The following is an 18589-nucleotide window of genomic DNA, read 5'->3' on the forward strand; positions in this document are numbered from 1 at the left end:
CAACCCTATTTGTCATATTACGTTGCATTGGATGATTGAATGAAAGATTTTTACATAGCATGGCATTTGCGTAGAACTAATATATATTTAAACAAGGACATATTGAAATAAACATACTAAATGTACAAACGTAGTTTTAAAGTTAGATCAGTTCTGACTTGATCAAGACAGATTTAATCAAATGTTACAAGCACATGTGGTTTATTTGAATTCTTTCATCTACACATGTTTGAGAAGTGCAGATGTCAAGATCTTCTACAGTAATAATGATCTTCAATGTTTCCTCTTTCTTTTCAGTCTCGTTCTTGGTATGTGGATGTCGCATGACCAGATAATTGAAAAACTGTTCACTCTTTCATCACTGAGATTAAAAAAAAAAAGTGAACGTTCAATGGAATTATAGGTTTGCCTCAGTAGTTCAAACTGATTTTGGTTTTGGCCACATTAAAGCTGTAACCAAAGTCCGTTTACGGAAGTCGTGCCATTCGGCGGCCATGTTTGTAATGCGCCTCCAGGCAGTTATTACGTAATTCAAGCAAGACGTGAATGGGGATTAGGCCTACTGATATTTCTACAATCGCCGGCTAAAATCCCAATAAAATGACATATTTAGGAACAGCGTTTAAAACTTACATGAACTGTGCCATAACATTTGTTTCATAAGCTTAAATTGCGCTAAAAATCACCTTTTTCGACGTCGCTTCGGTTACTGCGCATGCGCACAGACTGACAAGCGCCCCAGAGAATCATCAGTGTTTGCCGATTATCGATTAGCTGTTTTTGCTGGAAGACTTCCTTCGCCAGAGCAGCCATATTGAGCGTTGCATTCCATCTCGATTCATTGTGTTCAATTCATAGTGGTGCATCTTGTTAATATTTATTATCTTTGCTGTAACCTTTGCCTCTCTGTACGAAAAAAAAATTGCATTGTACAGTATAAGGTTATAAGAATTAATTAGACATCTGGCCTGTGACACAAGACATGAGACACAATAGAAACAAGACATGAGGAACAACAGAAGATCATGTGACCTACAAATGAGCAGCTGCTCGCCCTGAAGTTTGTCAGGCCAAACCTTTCCGATCTCTGCTTTCTACTGAAAAACAAAGCCCCCGACTGCCCTGTGTGCTATACAGACATAATCTTTATATACATAAGGGTCTATCGCAGGACAGGGTGGATTGACAAACAGTCTGGATGGGTGTTGTAGCTCTGAACAGGCGTGTGTTTGCTCAGCTGTGTATGTGAGTGTGTGTTTGTGTACAGAACAGGTACTACAGGTGAGGTGCTAGGAGCAGATTTTTGTTCCCATCAAAGCCGGTCACATGACCATTTCTGCGTCCAGGCGTAATTGTTAATACTGTACATCCTATTACACTATTTTCCAGATGTTATAACCCCCAATGCACTGTTGATCTACATAGATCTTGATTTATTTCCCATCCCGAGTGGAAGAACCTTGCTGAGTTCCTCCTTCCTTTATGGATGACCTGGCGGAGTTCGTCTTGTTTGTTTGTCTGTCCTACAGTATTGTTTGGTGTGTCTAAAAATGGGCCTCGTGTGAGTAATCTGCTCAGAAAAGACAAAGGCCGTTGGCCAGAGTATAAACAAAAGCGCTTTTGTGTCTACTTTTAGCAAGCGACTCCCTCAAAACAATTCAGTTTCCCTTCTTCATTAGATGTTTGCGTTACACAAATCTGAAATAGATTTGGCGTATTTTGACCTCCCTGAGAGCTTCTTTGAGCACTTTGATGACAGACGAATTATTTTGGACTGTTATTTAAGATGAAAGATAAACAATCTGGTTTAAGATCAAGACATGATCAGACCTGCTGTCTTTTAATGAAGGCTCGCGGAGGATGGCATGCGTACTGGCAATGCATCCAATAATGAGCAATTGGATTCTCGCCATCAACATTGTCATCTTCGCTGACATGGCAGTTACGTTGGTTTGATGTGATCATTCCTTCTTTTGTTAATAGTTTATCAGTCAGAGATCCCATTTCACTGGTTTCCCATGATACTGTACACTCCCTGAAACCAAAAGCACATTCTTGCTGCCTTCTGATGTTGCGTGGCAGTTGTGCACATTGTACATCATAAACAGGTCAGGTAAACAAATGCTTGTAATAGTATTGCTTTTAAATTAGAGGCGGAATGAATTAATAACAATGCAAGTATTGGGTTCGATACTGTGCTGCAGTTTTGCCTCTCTATCGCCATCTCTGTTTAAAACAGTACATTGCAGGTTACTTTACATACCTGTTCTTACATGGGTTGAAGTCAAACGAAGTGAAACTTACGTTTCCCACGAAATTGTACTATAAATCATTATAGGCTCGCCCTTGTGAATTGGGGTTTAAGGTGAGGATGCCATTTTTAACAATGATTTTTATGTTCTTGCTCTTACTTGGTGTAGTTTGGTATATTTTACTGCCAAAATATATGTTTTGTTAACAACTAAACCGGATTAAAACATTGTTAAATACATAAAAGACTCCACTGATCTGAGAGCAGCGCTGACAAATGTGCTCGGTGCTCCAGCTCGGTCATCCTGACCTCCTTCAGCTGGCTTTGTTCCAAATCTCATTCAGTCATGTCCCACCATGAGAGTGCCATAAATTCAAATGAGTGGCTAAAGTGATTACATCTTTCTCTTGAGCTCGTACTTCTTCACTCTCTTTCTTTCTGTGCACTCTCTCACTCGCTCGCAAAAAACAAACCAATCTGCTAGACAGCACCGGTTACGCAAAACGACACTTAAAAGAAATCATGTACGGTAGATGACGTTACGTCATATGTTTTTGTAATGACTGTGCCCTGCCCGAAGTGGGCGTGGCCTTAGATGCTTTGAAGGGTGGAGCTTCACATATTACAATAGATGCCACTCCAAAAACCATAAACAAGGATGTACTATGGATGTTTTTGAACAACAACAAAAGCCCATGACTACTTTATTCATCTACTAGTGCAGATTATTTACAGTGAGCATAGATATTTTCAGAAAATCCGCCTGATATTGATTTTAGCAAATCTATAGCCTTCCCAAGATTGATTAAAACTAAAGTGAAACATGTTATGCTGATACAGTATACTGTCAGTACAGCAGCATCTCTGTCACACTTACATAAACATTAGCCTGCTGTTGTTAAGCTGGTTGTTTTTCTGTTCCTGCATCTCAACTGGTAGAGCGTGATATAATATCTTTTCAGTAATATATTTAAAGACAATGCTGTCACATGGCTGGAAAACGATCGGTTTGAACAGGCATTTTCATATATTGATCTAGTTGCCTGTTTTTTTTTTGTCTAAACCCGCTTGAGCTTTGATAGAATTAAGCGATGGTGCATCCTCCTGTTACATAAGGAAAGCACATTCCCTGGTGTTTGTCAGTTATCAGAGACATGGAAACACTGTTGTTGGTTTGCTCAGAAGTTTCCGCTCACTCTCTGAGGTTTTAAAACTGATATTTGCTCTAATTTGTAAATATTCATCGATCGCTTTCCTAGTGTTATTAGGTTTATCACAGTTCATGTGGTAATGACGGATTTATTAATTTACTTTCAAAACAGGGAAAATCCCCAAGTACAATTGAAACACCTGACTGTACATGATTAGGAGACCCTTGTGTATACTGGAAGGAAAGAAAAAACACAATGTAAATCTCAAAAATGTCTACTAGGATTACATATCTGCCCAACCTGAATATGTGATTGCCCCCACAGTCGAGCAATGTTATCTAACTCAGTTCTTATTTGCCATCATTTCTCTATATTTTTTGTTTTTCCTAAAGAAATGTCTGAGATAAAGTTAACAAAACCTAAACAACATATGAAGTCTCTGTTAAAGGTCCAGTGTGTGAAATTTTGCGGCATCTACTGGTGAGGTTGCGAATTGCAACCAACGGCTCACTCCACTCCTCCCTTTCGAAGCACTACGGTGGCTGACACAGCACTAAGATGTCGTCGCGTTTTCGCTTCTTTGCTGTAGGAGATAACGTATTCATGAAACGCGCTCTGTAGAGCAGTTTGTCCGTTTAGGGCTACTGTAGAAACAACATAGTGAACTCCTTGTAAGGTGATCCGCGGTGTATGTAGATAGAAATAGCTCGTTCTAAGGTAATTAAAAGAAAACATATTGCTTCATTATGTACGGTCTTTATACACCTCTGACATAGTTATGTATATTATGTTGAATTTCTCTCAATAGATTCTCCAAAAAATTACACGCAGCACCTTAAGGTCTCTTGATCTATGATGGAGCGACATCTGAGCAAAAGCAAGTAATGTTTGTGTTTATTGCGTATTTCAAAGAAATCACATCAGAGAACAGAAAACTGCTTCAGCCGAACTGCATCTTAATTTGGAGGTCTTGTTAATTTCCTGTTTTGCTCAGCGCACGACAGAAAGCTGTCAGCACGTCCTCACTTCTGGGTGAATGGATAGCGGTCATATTCAGAGCTCACAGGATGAACGGAATGACATTTGTGATGTAAGAAAGCACAAACTGCTGTCCAGAACAACAGTACTAGCTGCTGCTTTTTAAAACTTTATAATTATGACCGTGAATGGGCCTTAAAGGGACAGTTCACTCAAAAATAAAAAGTCTGTCATCATTTATTCACTCTCACACAAAAGACCTGTATATCACGCTTTGAACACTAAAGAAGATATTTTGAGAAATGGTTTCGTGTCAATACAATGAAAGTCAATGGGGGTCAGTGGTGTTTGGTTACCAACATTCTTCAAAATATCTTTTTTTGTGTGGAAAACAGAAATAAATGATGAAAGAATTTTCATTTTTGGCCGAACCTTCCTTATTTAAAGTAGCAGGCAGTATTCGGTGCAGTATGCTAGTGTATATTTTGAATGGAATCAGTGAGAGTACATGCAGAAGAGAGTGATGTGAGGGGAAAGTCAACAGCAGGCTTGAGAAAACACAGGATGTGTAGTGGGATCCATTTTCTGCTTCCTGTCCGATAGTGAGGCTGGATGCGGGGACGTGGAAGAAAGGGGGTGTAGTGGTCGGTGGAAATAGTGTCCTTGGGTCCCTGGTTTGGTAGCGGAGATGGCTGTGTGTGTGTGTGTGTGTGTGTGTGTGTGTCAGTGCTGATGGAGGAAAGAGAGCCTGTGGGATCTGTGTGTCAGCAAGAGCTGTTGAGAGAGAGAGAGAGAGAGAGAGAGAGAGAGAGAGAGGGGGGAGAGAGGGGGGGGGGAGATGGTTCGGAAGTGAATTTCTGGCATTGGGTCACAGAAGGTCCATCCATCTTCCAGCTGTTTCTATCTCTGCTCTGTCAGAAATTACATTTGAAAGTGCGCTTTGTCACAAAATGGGTATCTAAGTCATTTCAACTGTTTTCTTTTTTCACATTACGCACAAAATGGGTAGTACTTTTGACAAATAGTTTTACATTCATATACATGCATCATTAATATACATACATTTTTAGTCATATTACAGGCTGAGAAAAAGTTTAATTCTTAAAAATTATACACTCTTTAATTCTTTGTCCTCCCTCATGGGGGCTGCCATGTTGAGATCACATGACCAGCAGATGCTAACATGTTAACTGTATCTCAGTCGTTTTAACTGTTTGCTTTTTTTTGTCCCTCAAACATGAGCAATTTTGTTTTCATTTTTATTATTGTAAGTTACTTTCTTGTTGCATGCGGTTAGTGCAAGACTTTAAATTTACATACAGATCTGGGAAGTTCCCAACTACTGTGCCTAAAACACCTGTGTGTTTGGATATGAGTGGGAATCCCTGTTTTTATATTTGCCGAGGTGGAGAGCATGTGGATCACTCAAAAGTAAAGGATTGTAGACTCGCAGGTGTTATAATAGAGTTAAGACAGTGTGTGTGTGTCAGTCTGTTTGTTTCCTCAAAGCTTTATCTAAGCAGGAAGCTGTGTGTGGGAGTAGCACCTGTCTTAAATAAGCCACACACACACGCGCGCGCACACACACACACACACACACATGCACAATATGGAACATGTACACATGTTTTAGAGCTCAATCTTGGTTTTGATCAGTTAACTAAGTGCAAGCTGAAGGGGCGGTTCAGCATTTTGTATTGAAATGTTTTTGTTGACAGTCTTTTTGTCAGCCATTTTGATACGAATTGAAGATGTTACAGTATTTTAATTCTGTATTCTTGAAACAAAATATGAGTCGAGAACAGTACCGTAATTAATAAAAAGTAAATAAAAAATTAGATTACATTGTAAGAAGTCACTTTCACAATGTTAGTGTGTTGTGGATGATCAGGGCTGGACTGGGAAGAAAAATCAGCCCTGGCATTTTTAGTTCCACATCAGCCCTCCACCGAATCTGTCGACGGGGGGGCGAGTGGTGGCATACGTGTCTTTTGCATTCGCATTTATAATACGTCCGTCTAAGCGGCCAACGCCTCCATTCCGGCCACATACGTTAGCGGCCACTGCCTCCGTTCCAGCCCCATACATTAGCGGCCCACCGGGAAAATGCCCGGTACGCCAGATGGTCAGTCCGCCCCTGTGGATGATTGTGAGGGTGTTGCCATCTAGTTGTTAGGAGTTATCGGAGTGGTGTCATTAGTGATTGCATAATGCCCCAAATCAGAATATCCCATTTTCCTACTCTGACATATGTTGTGGTTCATTTAAATTTACTTGGTTCAGTTGCGTTCATATTGCCCCAATATTGTTTAATGTCACAAGTAGGGATGGGTATCGTTAAGATTTTACCGCTTATCGAATTTGCAATTAATTTGTGCTGTAGAAAGTGTTAAAGTCCTCGTGAACCGGAAGTTGCGATCGTTTTTAATACCGTATTTTGACGCATTTCCGAGTGAAATGGAATTTGTAATGAGAAATATAGTGCCCGTGGCTTTCGTCTTTCTCTGCGGTTTGATTGGATGTATAAAACAGCCATATTATATATATATAAAACTAAAGATTATGAGGGCACACAAATTTTAAAAAGAGAATGACCCACATTGATAAACTATTTACAATAAATGCTGCTATATTTCATGAAAAAATAGGCATTTTAATTTTTTTTTTCACTGGGACTTTAAGAAACATCACCAGTTTGAAGTTTAGTATTAATACTCATTATATGAATTAATAACATTCAGAAAGTTAAGAAAAATGTATTTAATTTTCAGAATCAGTATCGGTATCGGCAGATATATGAATATTCGGCCATTGGTACCTGTGGAGAAATATACTATCGGTGCATCTCTAATTTAAAATATACAGTATGTTATTTTAAGCCTGCACCTTTTTTAGGTAATTGTAAGAATTATCATTTCATTGTTTTATCTTCTGTTCTACATTTTCAATGATTAGTTAACTTTCAGTTTGTATATTTATTTGGAAACGCATCTGATGTATATGTTTAATAGTGTTGTCGGTCAAAAAATCTAATTCCATTATTATTACTGTCGTTTCTGCAGGCTTGGAAAAAGCGCTGGTTTATCCTCCGTAGTGGGCGGATGAGCGGGGATCCAGATGTGCTAGAATACTACAAGAGCGACCATGCCAAAAAACCCATTCGCATTATAGACCTGCACTGCTGTGAGCAGGTGGACGCGGGTCTGACCTTCAAACGCAAGGAGTTTCAGGACAGCTTTGTGTTTGACATCAAGACGGCCGAGAGAACATTCTACCTGGTGGCAGAAACGGAGGAGGAAATGAACCGATGGGTGCATTCGATCTGTCAGCTGTGTGGATTTAACCAGTCTGAGGACAACCCCCACGGTAGGAGAACTTTTGTCTGCACACTTAGCATTCTGGGGTTGTTTTGTTGTGTTTGGTCTTGTACCGTTCATATAAAATGGTACAGTTGTGTGTTGTTAACAGAGTGTCATCACTGCTCAATTGTGGGCCACTCCCTTGTAGAGTTTAGCTGCAGGTCCCATCAAACGTTTTGATCTATGAGGATGTACATTATCAGTATTTCCTTGGTAGTACTTTGGAATGCAATGTAAATATGATGGGACCATGTTTTTGTCAATTCAGTTCAGTGGATCAAAGTCTTCTGATGACATCATTTCAAGTCATGGTGCCATGACTTTTTTATAAGGGTGGGTTGTGACCGTATGTTTGTCCAAAGGGTTGACTATCCCATCTGTGAGAGTCTGACATTACATGTGAACAGCTCAGCAGGTGGTCTCGTGCATCCAGACCTTTACATAAATGACATAAAGTCTGGTCCAGATTGCATCTTTTTTCGGCCAAGGGCCACCCTGGCGGAGATTGGCTGACTGAAATGTAAAGGGACCAATCACAATTTGTTTTGTTGTTAGAGATGGGTTTATCTGAGATTGATTATTGCCTAGACCAAAAAAATAACCGCAACGATTTCTATAAGCAGTTTTCCAAATAATAATAAGAAGAAGAAAGTAATAAGTATTAACTTAAAGACAGTAGAATATACTGATGTCCTTGTGAATATTTACGTTAACTTGCTGATACTAAAACTTACAATTATTAAAATGATCCTCAAAATCACCTTTTAAGATCAATTTTGTAAACACATTTGTTTCAACCTTATATTGTACCTTGTTTTTTAAAGCGGTTAAAATGTTGTCATTACGTATTATTACAGTATGCCATATAGAGATTGGATGGATAAGTATTGTTTTAACTCTGCCATCTAAATTTAGTTCATGAATCTGTAGATAAAGTTACCGTAGTAATGAAATTCAATACATATTTGCCATTATCTATGGTTTTACGGTAGGAGTGCTCTCATCTATAGCAATGGGCTATGCCTTTCTCTAAACTGATAATAAGAAAGTTGGAATAGAAACCTGATCACATATCTTAGCTTTTCCCTTACCCCCTCCATCTCTTGTCATTTGAGAAAATTGGGCTAGACCAGCCCTGCTAAATGGATGCAGACTGAAAGCTTTATTGATTTTTCCTTTTGTTTTGTTAAAGAAAAGGGTGTGAATGCTGCCCATCATTGTAGACACAATGGTGGTGTTTATGCAGAAGATAGTCTTAAATGTTTGTCTTTTTTATGATATAAATTTGTTTATGGGATGTGGTAGCTGGTATGTATGTACACTGAATAAAACTATAATTTTACAAATTTTACATTTATTTTTTACAGGGTTTCTCACGTATACTGTGAAATTACAGTACAGTACAGTAATTTTATGGAATATTACTGTTTTTACATATTTTTCACATTAAATAACAAAAAAAGACTGCATTAAACATGTAACTTTATGTGACAAAACTGTTCTTTTACGGGATTTTACTGCTACCCCATCTGCCAGAAAATATAGTTTTTACTGGATTTTTTACCGTATTTCGCCTTTTAATGGGAAATGGATTGATTTCTAAATAAGCAGAGCAAATGACTTGAAGCAGTATTAATTAGAAAAATATTGCATATTATATGTAGGAAAATCACAAATTCTCTTAATATTTACACATTCGAGTCTCGTTCTGCTTATTCTTTTCCAAATGAAACTGATAATCTTAGTTGTGTCTCAACACAATGCTAAACACTGTGCTAATGCATTGACATTTACATTAACAGTATTGCTGCTACTTTTTAATATATTCTGTCTCTGTTGGTTCTTTAATGAATCATGAGTGTTCCTGTAGTTCAACTAATGGTGAGTAGCTTAACTTATAGTGTTATCAATGCTGAGGTCAAAGGTTTGATTGACAGGTAATACATTCTGATGAAATGTTGTTTTTGCATTGGTGTGTCACAAATGAAGCATAACTTAGAGCTCCAGTATGTCTATGAGATGTTCTTTGGAACTATTGATATTTATATTTATTCCCTCTCCAATTCACTGTAATTGCATCATGGTTACATAGCATTGATTTCTTCTTTATTCCATGCAGTGCCTGTAGTCATGACATCCCTCCAGTTTTTTCCAGGATATTACAATCTTGTTTTCAATTCTTGTGTTGGAAAGATAATACACGATTCAATGCATTCTTCTTTATTAAATGAACCGTTCACCCAAAAATGACAATTCTGAATTTAATCACCGTCTTTTCCAAACATTTAGTCTGTGGAGCATGTTTAGCTACTGTTAAAATGAATTATAATGAATATTTTTTTATTCTTGAAGACTCATAGTCCTTGTATGCATAGTATGGAATAGGGGTGTCCCCGACTAAGAATTTACATAGTCGAATCAGAATTGTCACGTCTTGCCTATAGTCGACTGATAGTCGAATCAGACGTGTGTTTGTGTGTGCGCCCGCGCATGTGTGGACTACACCAGGTGGTTAAGGGTACAGCGCAACATTGATGCACCAAAAAACAATCAAACATTCATTTACAGAATTTGTTTAGAACAGAATATACCTTTATAATAAAAAAACCAAATAAGCCAGAATCAAGTCACAATGTGCAAAATAAATGTGTTTAGGCAAAATATCTGAAATGCAGGGGAACATAATTTTGAAAACACAAGCCACAAATACTAAAATTAATTTTCCTTAAACATCACATAACAATGCCGTGCCATACAATAGACCAGATCTCGCCTCAAAAACTGTTTTTAAAACTTGACCTACGCGATCATAATTAATTAATTTTTACAAATGGGAATACAGCACGTTCATTACCAATGAACTACCAATAAAGCGACTTTATTTACTGCATGTAAAGGAGGAATGCAATAAAGCATCTTACCATTTAAACAGTCCAAAAGTCCCTTTCACCTTTTTTCCTGCGCACCCCCTGACACGCACGCTTGCTTTCAGTTCCAAAAGTCTGCGCCGTGCTTGCTATATATGGTGATTTTGGTTATTTTACTTAATTTATTTTTTTTATCATGCAGCGCAAAGTTCAGTCTAAGTAACGGACTACGTGCATTTAAAGAGAAGGTGTTAATTCATATTTAAATGCCCAAACATTCAGTAAGTGACAAATGTTTGGAAACAGTGTACACATTCATTTGCGAGTCATCTGCGGGTGCGTGCGGAACGTGCTGCTTCTCTTTACCGGTCTCGTAGCACAGAAGACACGGAGAGACACGATCCTGACCTGGGTCATAGCCAGACCTCGTGCTCATATGGGCCGGGGGTTTCAGTACCCAACCTTAAAAATGACCCATTTCTTTACATCATAAATAGCACAGGGCATGCCCGTCTGTTACGCCACTGCCCATATAACCAAAATGACATGATCCTCCTTGCATAACAGCTCTGCGAAGATTCGACTGTGAGATTGGTAGTCGAATCAGGGTCCTCCGATCGAAGCATCGAATCGTCGACGATTCGGGGTCACCCCTAGTATGGAATGAGGCACCCTGCACATTATACTAATCAGTAGAAATCCATGCTCTTTGAAATTCAGCGGCCTGTTTTGTTACCTCATAAATCCCGACAGTGCTGGATATTATTCATTGGGAGTGTAAAAATTGGCAGAGGCAGTTCTGCACCCTGTGGGCTGTTTTGGTGTTTTATGATTGGAGACCTGATCTGTAATAGGCTTGAGAAGTGTCTGAAATATAGGCCTATCTTAGAAAACCTGGAGATGTTAGGAAACCTTAGCTATTGCCAAATGTTTCGAACATTTTTATGGTAAATGTAATTTTAAGGTAATGCTCAGTTCACATTTCCGGCAAAATATTTCGAAATCCTGTGAAATTCTTTTTTTAGTAATCACAAACAGATGGAAAAAAACACAGAATTTTTATGGAAATTCATTGGTTGAAATGTGTGGGAACTCAGAGGTTTTCATTTAAATGATGTATCATGCTGGTAATCCAGGGCAGTGTTTTTGGTCTTGTACCAGCCTGTTCTCATTCTACATCATGCACAAATAGCACAAATAGTTTTTCTTTGCATTTGTAAAAACGTTCTCCAAGCTAATTTTCCCCACATTTAACTTTTAAAATTACAGTAGAAATGAACATCTTGGAAATTTATATATAATCTCCTTTTGTTTTGATGTTTTCATTGTTGGCTGAACTGTCCCTTTAACTGAACCAAGCCTCTTAGATGTTTTTGTGTTGGTTGCTCTTGTTAAAGAGATCTGTTTCCACCCACTGGGGTATGAGAAAGCAACAGAGGTCGATGGTTTTGGTAATGAGAAAGTCATGCACGGGTTTTTGGCAGTCTGCGTCCACAGCACGAGAACCTTATCTGACCTTTTTCAACAGGCTGGCCAGCAACACTTGACTTTTCAGTCACACACACACAAATACACCCACAACATGTCTGCCTCACCTTCTCATAAAACGCCCAGCGATGCCCAAATTGTTATAAACACATTTTTCATGGAAATATCCCTAACCACCGCATGACTTGATGTGTTACACGCAGACACAGAGGCTGATTTAAAACAGAACCGTTTTTGATGAGATGCAGCCTCAGTCTCTTACAGAATAAAATATGGCAACCGCAATGTAGATCAGAGCACCCCCCTCCACACATGAATGTTACACTCGACCTCTTTTCCCCAAGCAAGTATCAAGTTGTCATCTGCACTATGAGCATGAGAAATGGGGGTGCCCGGTTCGCCTCCGAGGAAGTTAGCGCTGATAGCCGGACGGAGTGTTTGTGTCTGTCTGCCTGAGCTTCGAGAATGTGTTTTGCCCGTGTAATGTGTCCGACGGAACCAGAGCATGTCAGGTGCATGTGGATTGTGTATTTGTTTGATTGTATCGAGAGCTGTGATGGGTAGAGCTGTAAATCTTCACTTGCCCCCAAATCAATTTGATTCCGAGGGTCACGATTCAATGCATCTTGTCCCTCATTCTAATGTATTATATGCCTACATTAAATTTGACATTTGACATACTTTTACTGTTGCTGCTCTTTCTCATAATTTTGGCTGCTTTGACAAGACGCGCACGTCTTTGATAACACAAATTAAAGAGACGTAGTGTGGCATAATTTAAGTGTCGAATTAACGCTTCACAGCTTAAACAACAGGTGCAAGTTAAAAAAAATATGAGGATGCACTTTCTTTACATCAGTGGTTCTCAACAGGGGGGCAGGAGCCCACAAGGGGGGCCCCAGCTGACTTCCAAGGGGGCCTCAAGATGACCAATATTTTAAAATGAAACAAAACGAGCATTAAAAAAAACTAAAAAGAAACAACATTCTTATTATTCGTCCATTTTTATAAGTAATAAACGTTTTTCCCAGTGAATGTTGAGCTCTAAAACAGTGGCGCTCAACAGGTGGGTTGGGGCCGACAAGGGGGCCCCAGCTGACTTCTAAGTGGGCCACAAGATTTACATTTACAATATTGAGTAATTTTAAATTTCCAAGATGACCAATATTTTAAAATTAGACAAAATGAGCATTAAAAAAACTAAAAAGAAGCAACATTCTTATTATTCCTCCATTTTTATAAGTAATAAAGTTTTTCAGTGAATGTTAATCTCTAAAATATTTGATTGGGTAGACATTTTGAGGTTTAGTGAGTGGGAGGGGGGCCTTTGAAAAGAGTTGAATACAATGGGGGGCCTTGGAGTCAAAAAGGTTGAGAACCCCTGCTTTACATGCAGCTTCCTGTGTTTGCACACTAAACTCATCGGAGAAGAGACAGAGACATGCAGGCGCTGAGTACAATCAAATCCTGATGGATAATCATTTTCCTATATTATAAAGTGGTCAATAATTTATAAAGTGGCTCTATAATGTATCTGAACACTTACGCAACAACAAAATGTTTACAAATGCAACACAACCAACTTCACTTAAATAAGTTGATTCAAGTTGACAATTATAAAAACAGTAGATTTGAAGTGATAGTTCGCCAAAAAATGAACATACTGTCATGATTTACTCACCCTCTGTTCATTTCAAACCTGTACGACTTTCTTCCGCAGAACACAAAAGAAGATATTTTGAAGAAAGTTGGTAACCGAACAGCTCCGGCACCCATTCACTTCCATTGTATGCATACAAAACCAATGCAAGTGAATGGGTGCACGTTTACAACATTCTTCAAAATATCTTCTTTTGTGTTCCACAGGAGAAAGAAAGTCATACAGGTTTGAAACGACAAGAGTGTAGTAAATAATGACAAACGTTAAAAGAAAAACGTACTGTGTGCATAGTTAATGTGATGAATTCCACCTGTGGTTACTCTGTTAGTACCAGTGCCCTGTATGAACCTGACAGCAACTGACCTCACGCATCCACTAAAGATCCCCCCGAAACCAGCTGCTTCAAAGTCATTGCATAGCAAGAGCTTAGAAAAGAGAAGTTTGTTCTGAGAAAATGTCTCACATCTTGGTTTGATAATTCGTTATTTATGCAGTGTTTAGCTTAAGTGTCCAAATAGTTTCTAAGGTTGTTTAAAGCTTAAAATGTTGTTTTGTCTGTCTCATATTTGAACAAATCTATCTGATTGTCTGGGTGAAGAAACGAGTGCCTGTCCAACATCTAGATGCGAATAACAAACAACAAATTCCTGAATGGTCTATCCGCATTTCTTGGATTTGGTTGATGATGAATGATGATAAAAAAAAATATTTTAAACGCTGTGTGTTAGGAAGCTCTGGGGATTCCCTGGATGAGCAGGGTTGTTGTATTCTGTCTGTGGATCTTCAAGCAAACATAGACAGTAAGATGATCATCATTCAGTAGTCAAAACAATGATTCAGAGTTTCAGCCTGACTCGACTCTTATCTGTATGCCCCTAGGTTCAATTTATTTACGTTTTACGAAGGAGTGTGTGTATTAAGTAATGAGAGGTAACGACAACAAAAGCTTATGGTCATACAGCCCAACCCTACTTTTGAGCACCATTGTTGCTGCATTTGTGTTAAAACACAATTTATTATGCATGGTGGAGACCACGGGGCTTTTTAGAAGCACTGAAGTCAGTGTGTGTGTGTGTTGAAATGTTTTTTTTTCTCTCCAGTGGGGGATGGTGTGATAGCAGCAGGCTGTTATCGATGCTCTGATCTGTCTGTCAGGGTTTGGCTGGGGTACATAGGGATGGGATGGCAAGCTGCTCATGGGATGTACACCAAGGTTAGACAAGGTCATCCCGGCCCCTCCCTAGTACGCACAAATACACACACACACAAAATGCCCTTCAATCGTATTGATTTTTGTTGAAACAACGAGACGCCGTGCTGCTCTGGGGTCAGATTGCTGATGCCACTCAGCTCTTTGCCCGGACTGCTGCTCAGCATCCCAGAATCCTCACACAAACATACTGTATTAGAAGTCTGCTGCCTGACCTGAGTCCAGTGGGACCTGACAAACTCTTGGGTTTCAGGACCAGGTTCGGGTGAGTTTTACACAAATACAAATTCTCTTATGAATCAATCACACTTTTTATTAAATAGGTCAACAGTTCATGACCAGGACAAAAGATTACACAATGGCCTGTATTTCAAGTCTGTTAGCGTCTTCTAATAGCTTGTTGTCGGGGGTCAGGTTTCGCGTCTACCAATCTGTAATGTGTAACATCTACACAACTAGTCCCTACTAAATAATAAAAAAATCACAGAAATCGTGATGGATTTAATAAAAATTCTAATGGATTTAATTACAATACCATTATAATCCATTAGCTGTTTACCATTATAACATTCCTTTGTGTAGTGTGTTTGGGTCTTTTTCCTGGAGTACTCGATGGTGTTCTATCCGCTTGCTAACTGTTTCCGGGTGCAAGCTTCCACTCATTTCAAGTGAGGCGACTATTTACACTTGTTTATGAACACTTTTTATTTATATCACACATTTACGTGAAACTTTTATAAACTCACGGTGTACACTACAGTCTCACGTAATCTCAATACTTTAATAAATTGTAAAAAAGAACCGCTGTCTGGACATCTGGGGTTAAAGGTTAGGATCGTAGTAGTACCATGCAAACCATCAATGTGTATCAGCATTTTCTGTTGTTTGCCTGTGGCATATGATAAAGCGTTTCGAAACTGTATATGACCTTCCATGTATGTATGGTGGTGACATCAGGCTTTAACAAGAGGATTCATTCATCCCACTATTGGTTCATCCAAGCAATAGAACCAAACACATAACCAGCAGAGACCCACAGAGACCATTATGGTTGCATTTAAACCAATACATTTCCTATTATAACCATTTAATCCATTCGAATGTCTGTCATTTTCTTTAGCACGGGTGCACCAAATGAAGAATCCCTGGATCGCTGAAGTTAACTTTGAAGTTCTAAAAATCGCAGTAAACGTATGAGAATAGCAGAACTTTGTTTACATTTTTCATGGAAATCTGTCATGCCTCATTTAGTCATGTTTTTCTTGGTCCTGCGGCAGAGCCATGACAAAGCCTTTGGTTTTGAGTGAGAAAACCATGGGGTGTTTATCTTTTGACACTCCATGTGATTTCTCGTGTCTTGTCATTGGCCCTGCCCCTCTCATTTCCTGTATTGCTTCCCTGCCGTGTCTAATGTCTCCCACCTGCCCTCGTTGATTACCCTTCGTTTGTCTTTCCTATGAATGCCCTCATGTTTCATTGTCCTGTGCTCGTTCATTGTCTTTGGTTGCGTTCTGTGGTCCCTTGGATTACCTTGCCTGTCTGTGAGACGTTGTGTCGTGTTAGTTTTAGTTTATTCTTGTCCTGCTGTTTTTGTGTTCCCCTCGTGGAAAGATTTTGGTTTGAGTTTATGTATATATATTAGTCTGGTCCTCGTTACCCCCTCATGGGTTTTTGTTTTGTTCTTTGTTTGTATTAAAGTATTTTCGTTTCATCCCTGCCTGCAATTGGGTTCTTCCTCACCTATCGTGACAGAATGAACGAGCCCTCACTGAACCCAGCGGGCAGCACCATGAACAATTCACCCACCGACCAATGGTCTTGCACCTCCAACCCGGTGTGGTGGGAGGCAATAGCCTCCCAGTCACACGCTGGAGGAGGACCATTCCCCGCCCAGCGCCAGCGTCCCTTGCTGGACTACGCCCGGGAGGTCGAAGCCAGGAAAGGTTCCGTCCCCGATGTGTTGGTCCGGGCCTACCTGGTGGCCAGGATGGACGACCCTCCACCTTTTTCAGAGCGAGAGGAGATTGTGTATCAGCCGTTCCCACAGTTAGTGGAATGGCTGCAGCTTCGAGAGGAGTCAGTCAAAGACTCCTTTCCCAGCTGCCATCTGACCTCCTCTCGCCCCGGTCTGGTTTCCATCCCGGAGGGCGGCATGGTGGGTACCCTCACCCTGGGGAACTCCGCACCCTCCGCCTCACTCCCTGCAGTCTCTTCTCCACCAGTCCGGTGCAGCCGGCGTCCCAGCCGGTGGTCCAGTCGGCGTCCAGTCCGGTGCAGCCGGCATCCAGTCCGGTGTCCAGTGTCATGCCCAGTCCGGTGCAGCTGGCGTCCAGTCCTGTGTCCTGTCCTGCCCAGCCGGTGCAGCAGCCGACGTCCCAGTCAATGCAGCAGCCGGCCTTCCAGCCGGCCCTTCAGCTGGCCTTTCAGCCGGCACCATGTCCGGTCCTGCCGGCATTCCAGCCGGCAGCCAAACCTGCCCCCGTCAAGTCCCCCGGGGCCCAGCGCTCTCGAGCGCCACCCCGGACGGTTACTCCTCCTGGGACGAAGACATTTTCCCCCATGGACTCATTTGTTCCCCCTTCTCCCTACCCTATTGGACCTCTCCCTTTTGGACTTCCCCCCTTTGGACTGCCCCCAATGAACTCTGGCTTGGCCCCACCCCCTCCCTTGTTTGTTATTTTTGTTATCCCATCCCAACCCTGTCATTGTATTTTCCTGTTTGCCCTTGATATTATTTGCCATGTTTTGCCTTGTTTTGTCTGTCACCCAGTCTGTCTTGTCGCGTCCGTCTACCCCTTGGTGAGCACCTGGAGGTGCTCATTAAAGGGGGGGCTTCTGTCATGGCTCTGCCTCATTTAGTCATGTTTTTCCTGGTCCTGCGGCAGAGCCATGACAAAGCCTTTGGTTTTGTGTGAGAAAACCATGGGGTGTTTATCTTTTGACACTCCATGTGTTTTCTCGTGTCTTGTCATTGGCCCCACCCCTCTCGTTTCCTGTATTGCTTCCCTGCCGTGTCTAATGTCTCCCACCTGCCCTCGTTGATTACCCTTCGTTTGTCTTTCCTATAAATGCCCTCATGTTTCATTGTCCTGTGCTCGTTCATCGTCTTTGGTTGCGTTCTGTGGTCCCTTGGATTACCTTGCCTGTCTGTGAGACATTGTGTCGTGTGAGTTTTAGTTTATTCTTGTCCTGCTGTTTTTGTGTTCCCCTCGTGGAAAGTTTTTGGTTTGAGTTTATGTATATATATTAGTCTGGTCCTCGTTACCCCCTCGTGGGTTTTTGTTTTGTTCTTTGTTTGTATTAAAGTATTTCGTGTTAACCCCTTCATCCCTGCCTGCAATTGGGTTCTAACACACCTATCGTGATAGAAATCGATATATGAATGCTCAAAGTTATGACTGCATTTGAAATTGACAGGAAAGTATGCTGTGTCAAGACGCTAGCCGAGTTTGAACACAAGAACGCTTCACCTGTATACAGCTCCTTTTGTTTCTTTTTAATTGCATTATTTTAGAAATAATAACATCAAATAAACATGTTAAATTGACTGGTTTATTTTTAACCTTAAATCACATTCAGCACTGGCCTCTACAACTCACAAGCAGTATTGATATCACAATTCTAC

At 40.4% G+C, this 18589-nt stretch overlaps 1 protein-coding gene across 1 annotated transcript in view; it reads left to right on the top strand.

Annotated features, from left to right (window-relative positions):
- gab2 (GRB2-associated binding protein 2) overlaps nucleotides 1-18589 on the top strand; it is a 62386-nt gene that overhangs the window by 18317 nt on the left and 25480 nt on the right. Inside the window, exon 2 of the mRNA XM_057350949.1 lies at nucleotides 7443-7746. Coding sequence (XP_057206932.1) covers nucleotides 7443-7746 — 304 coding nt within the window. The remainder of the gene's footprint in view (nucleotides 1-7442; nucleotides 7747-18589) is intronic.

The sequence above is a fragment of the Triplophysa rosa genome, linkage group LG14 (genome assembly GCF_024868665.1).
Source record: "Triplophysa rosa linkage group LG14, Trosa_1v2, whole genome shotgun sequence".
Taxonomy (NCBI): domain Eukaryota; kingdom Metazoa; phylum Chordata; class Actinopteri; order Cypriniformes; family Nemacheilidae; genus Triplophysa; species Triplophysa rosa.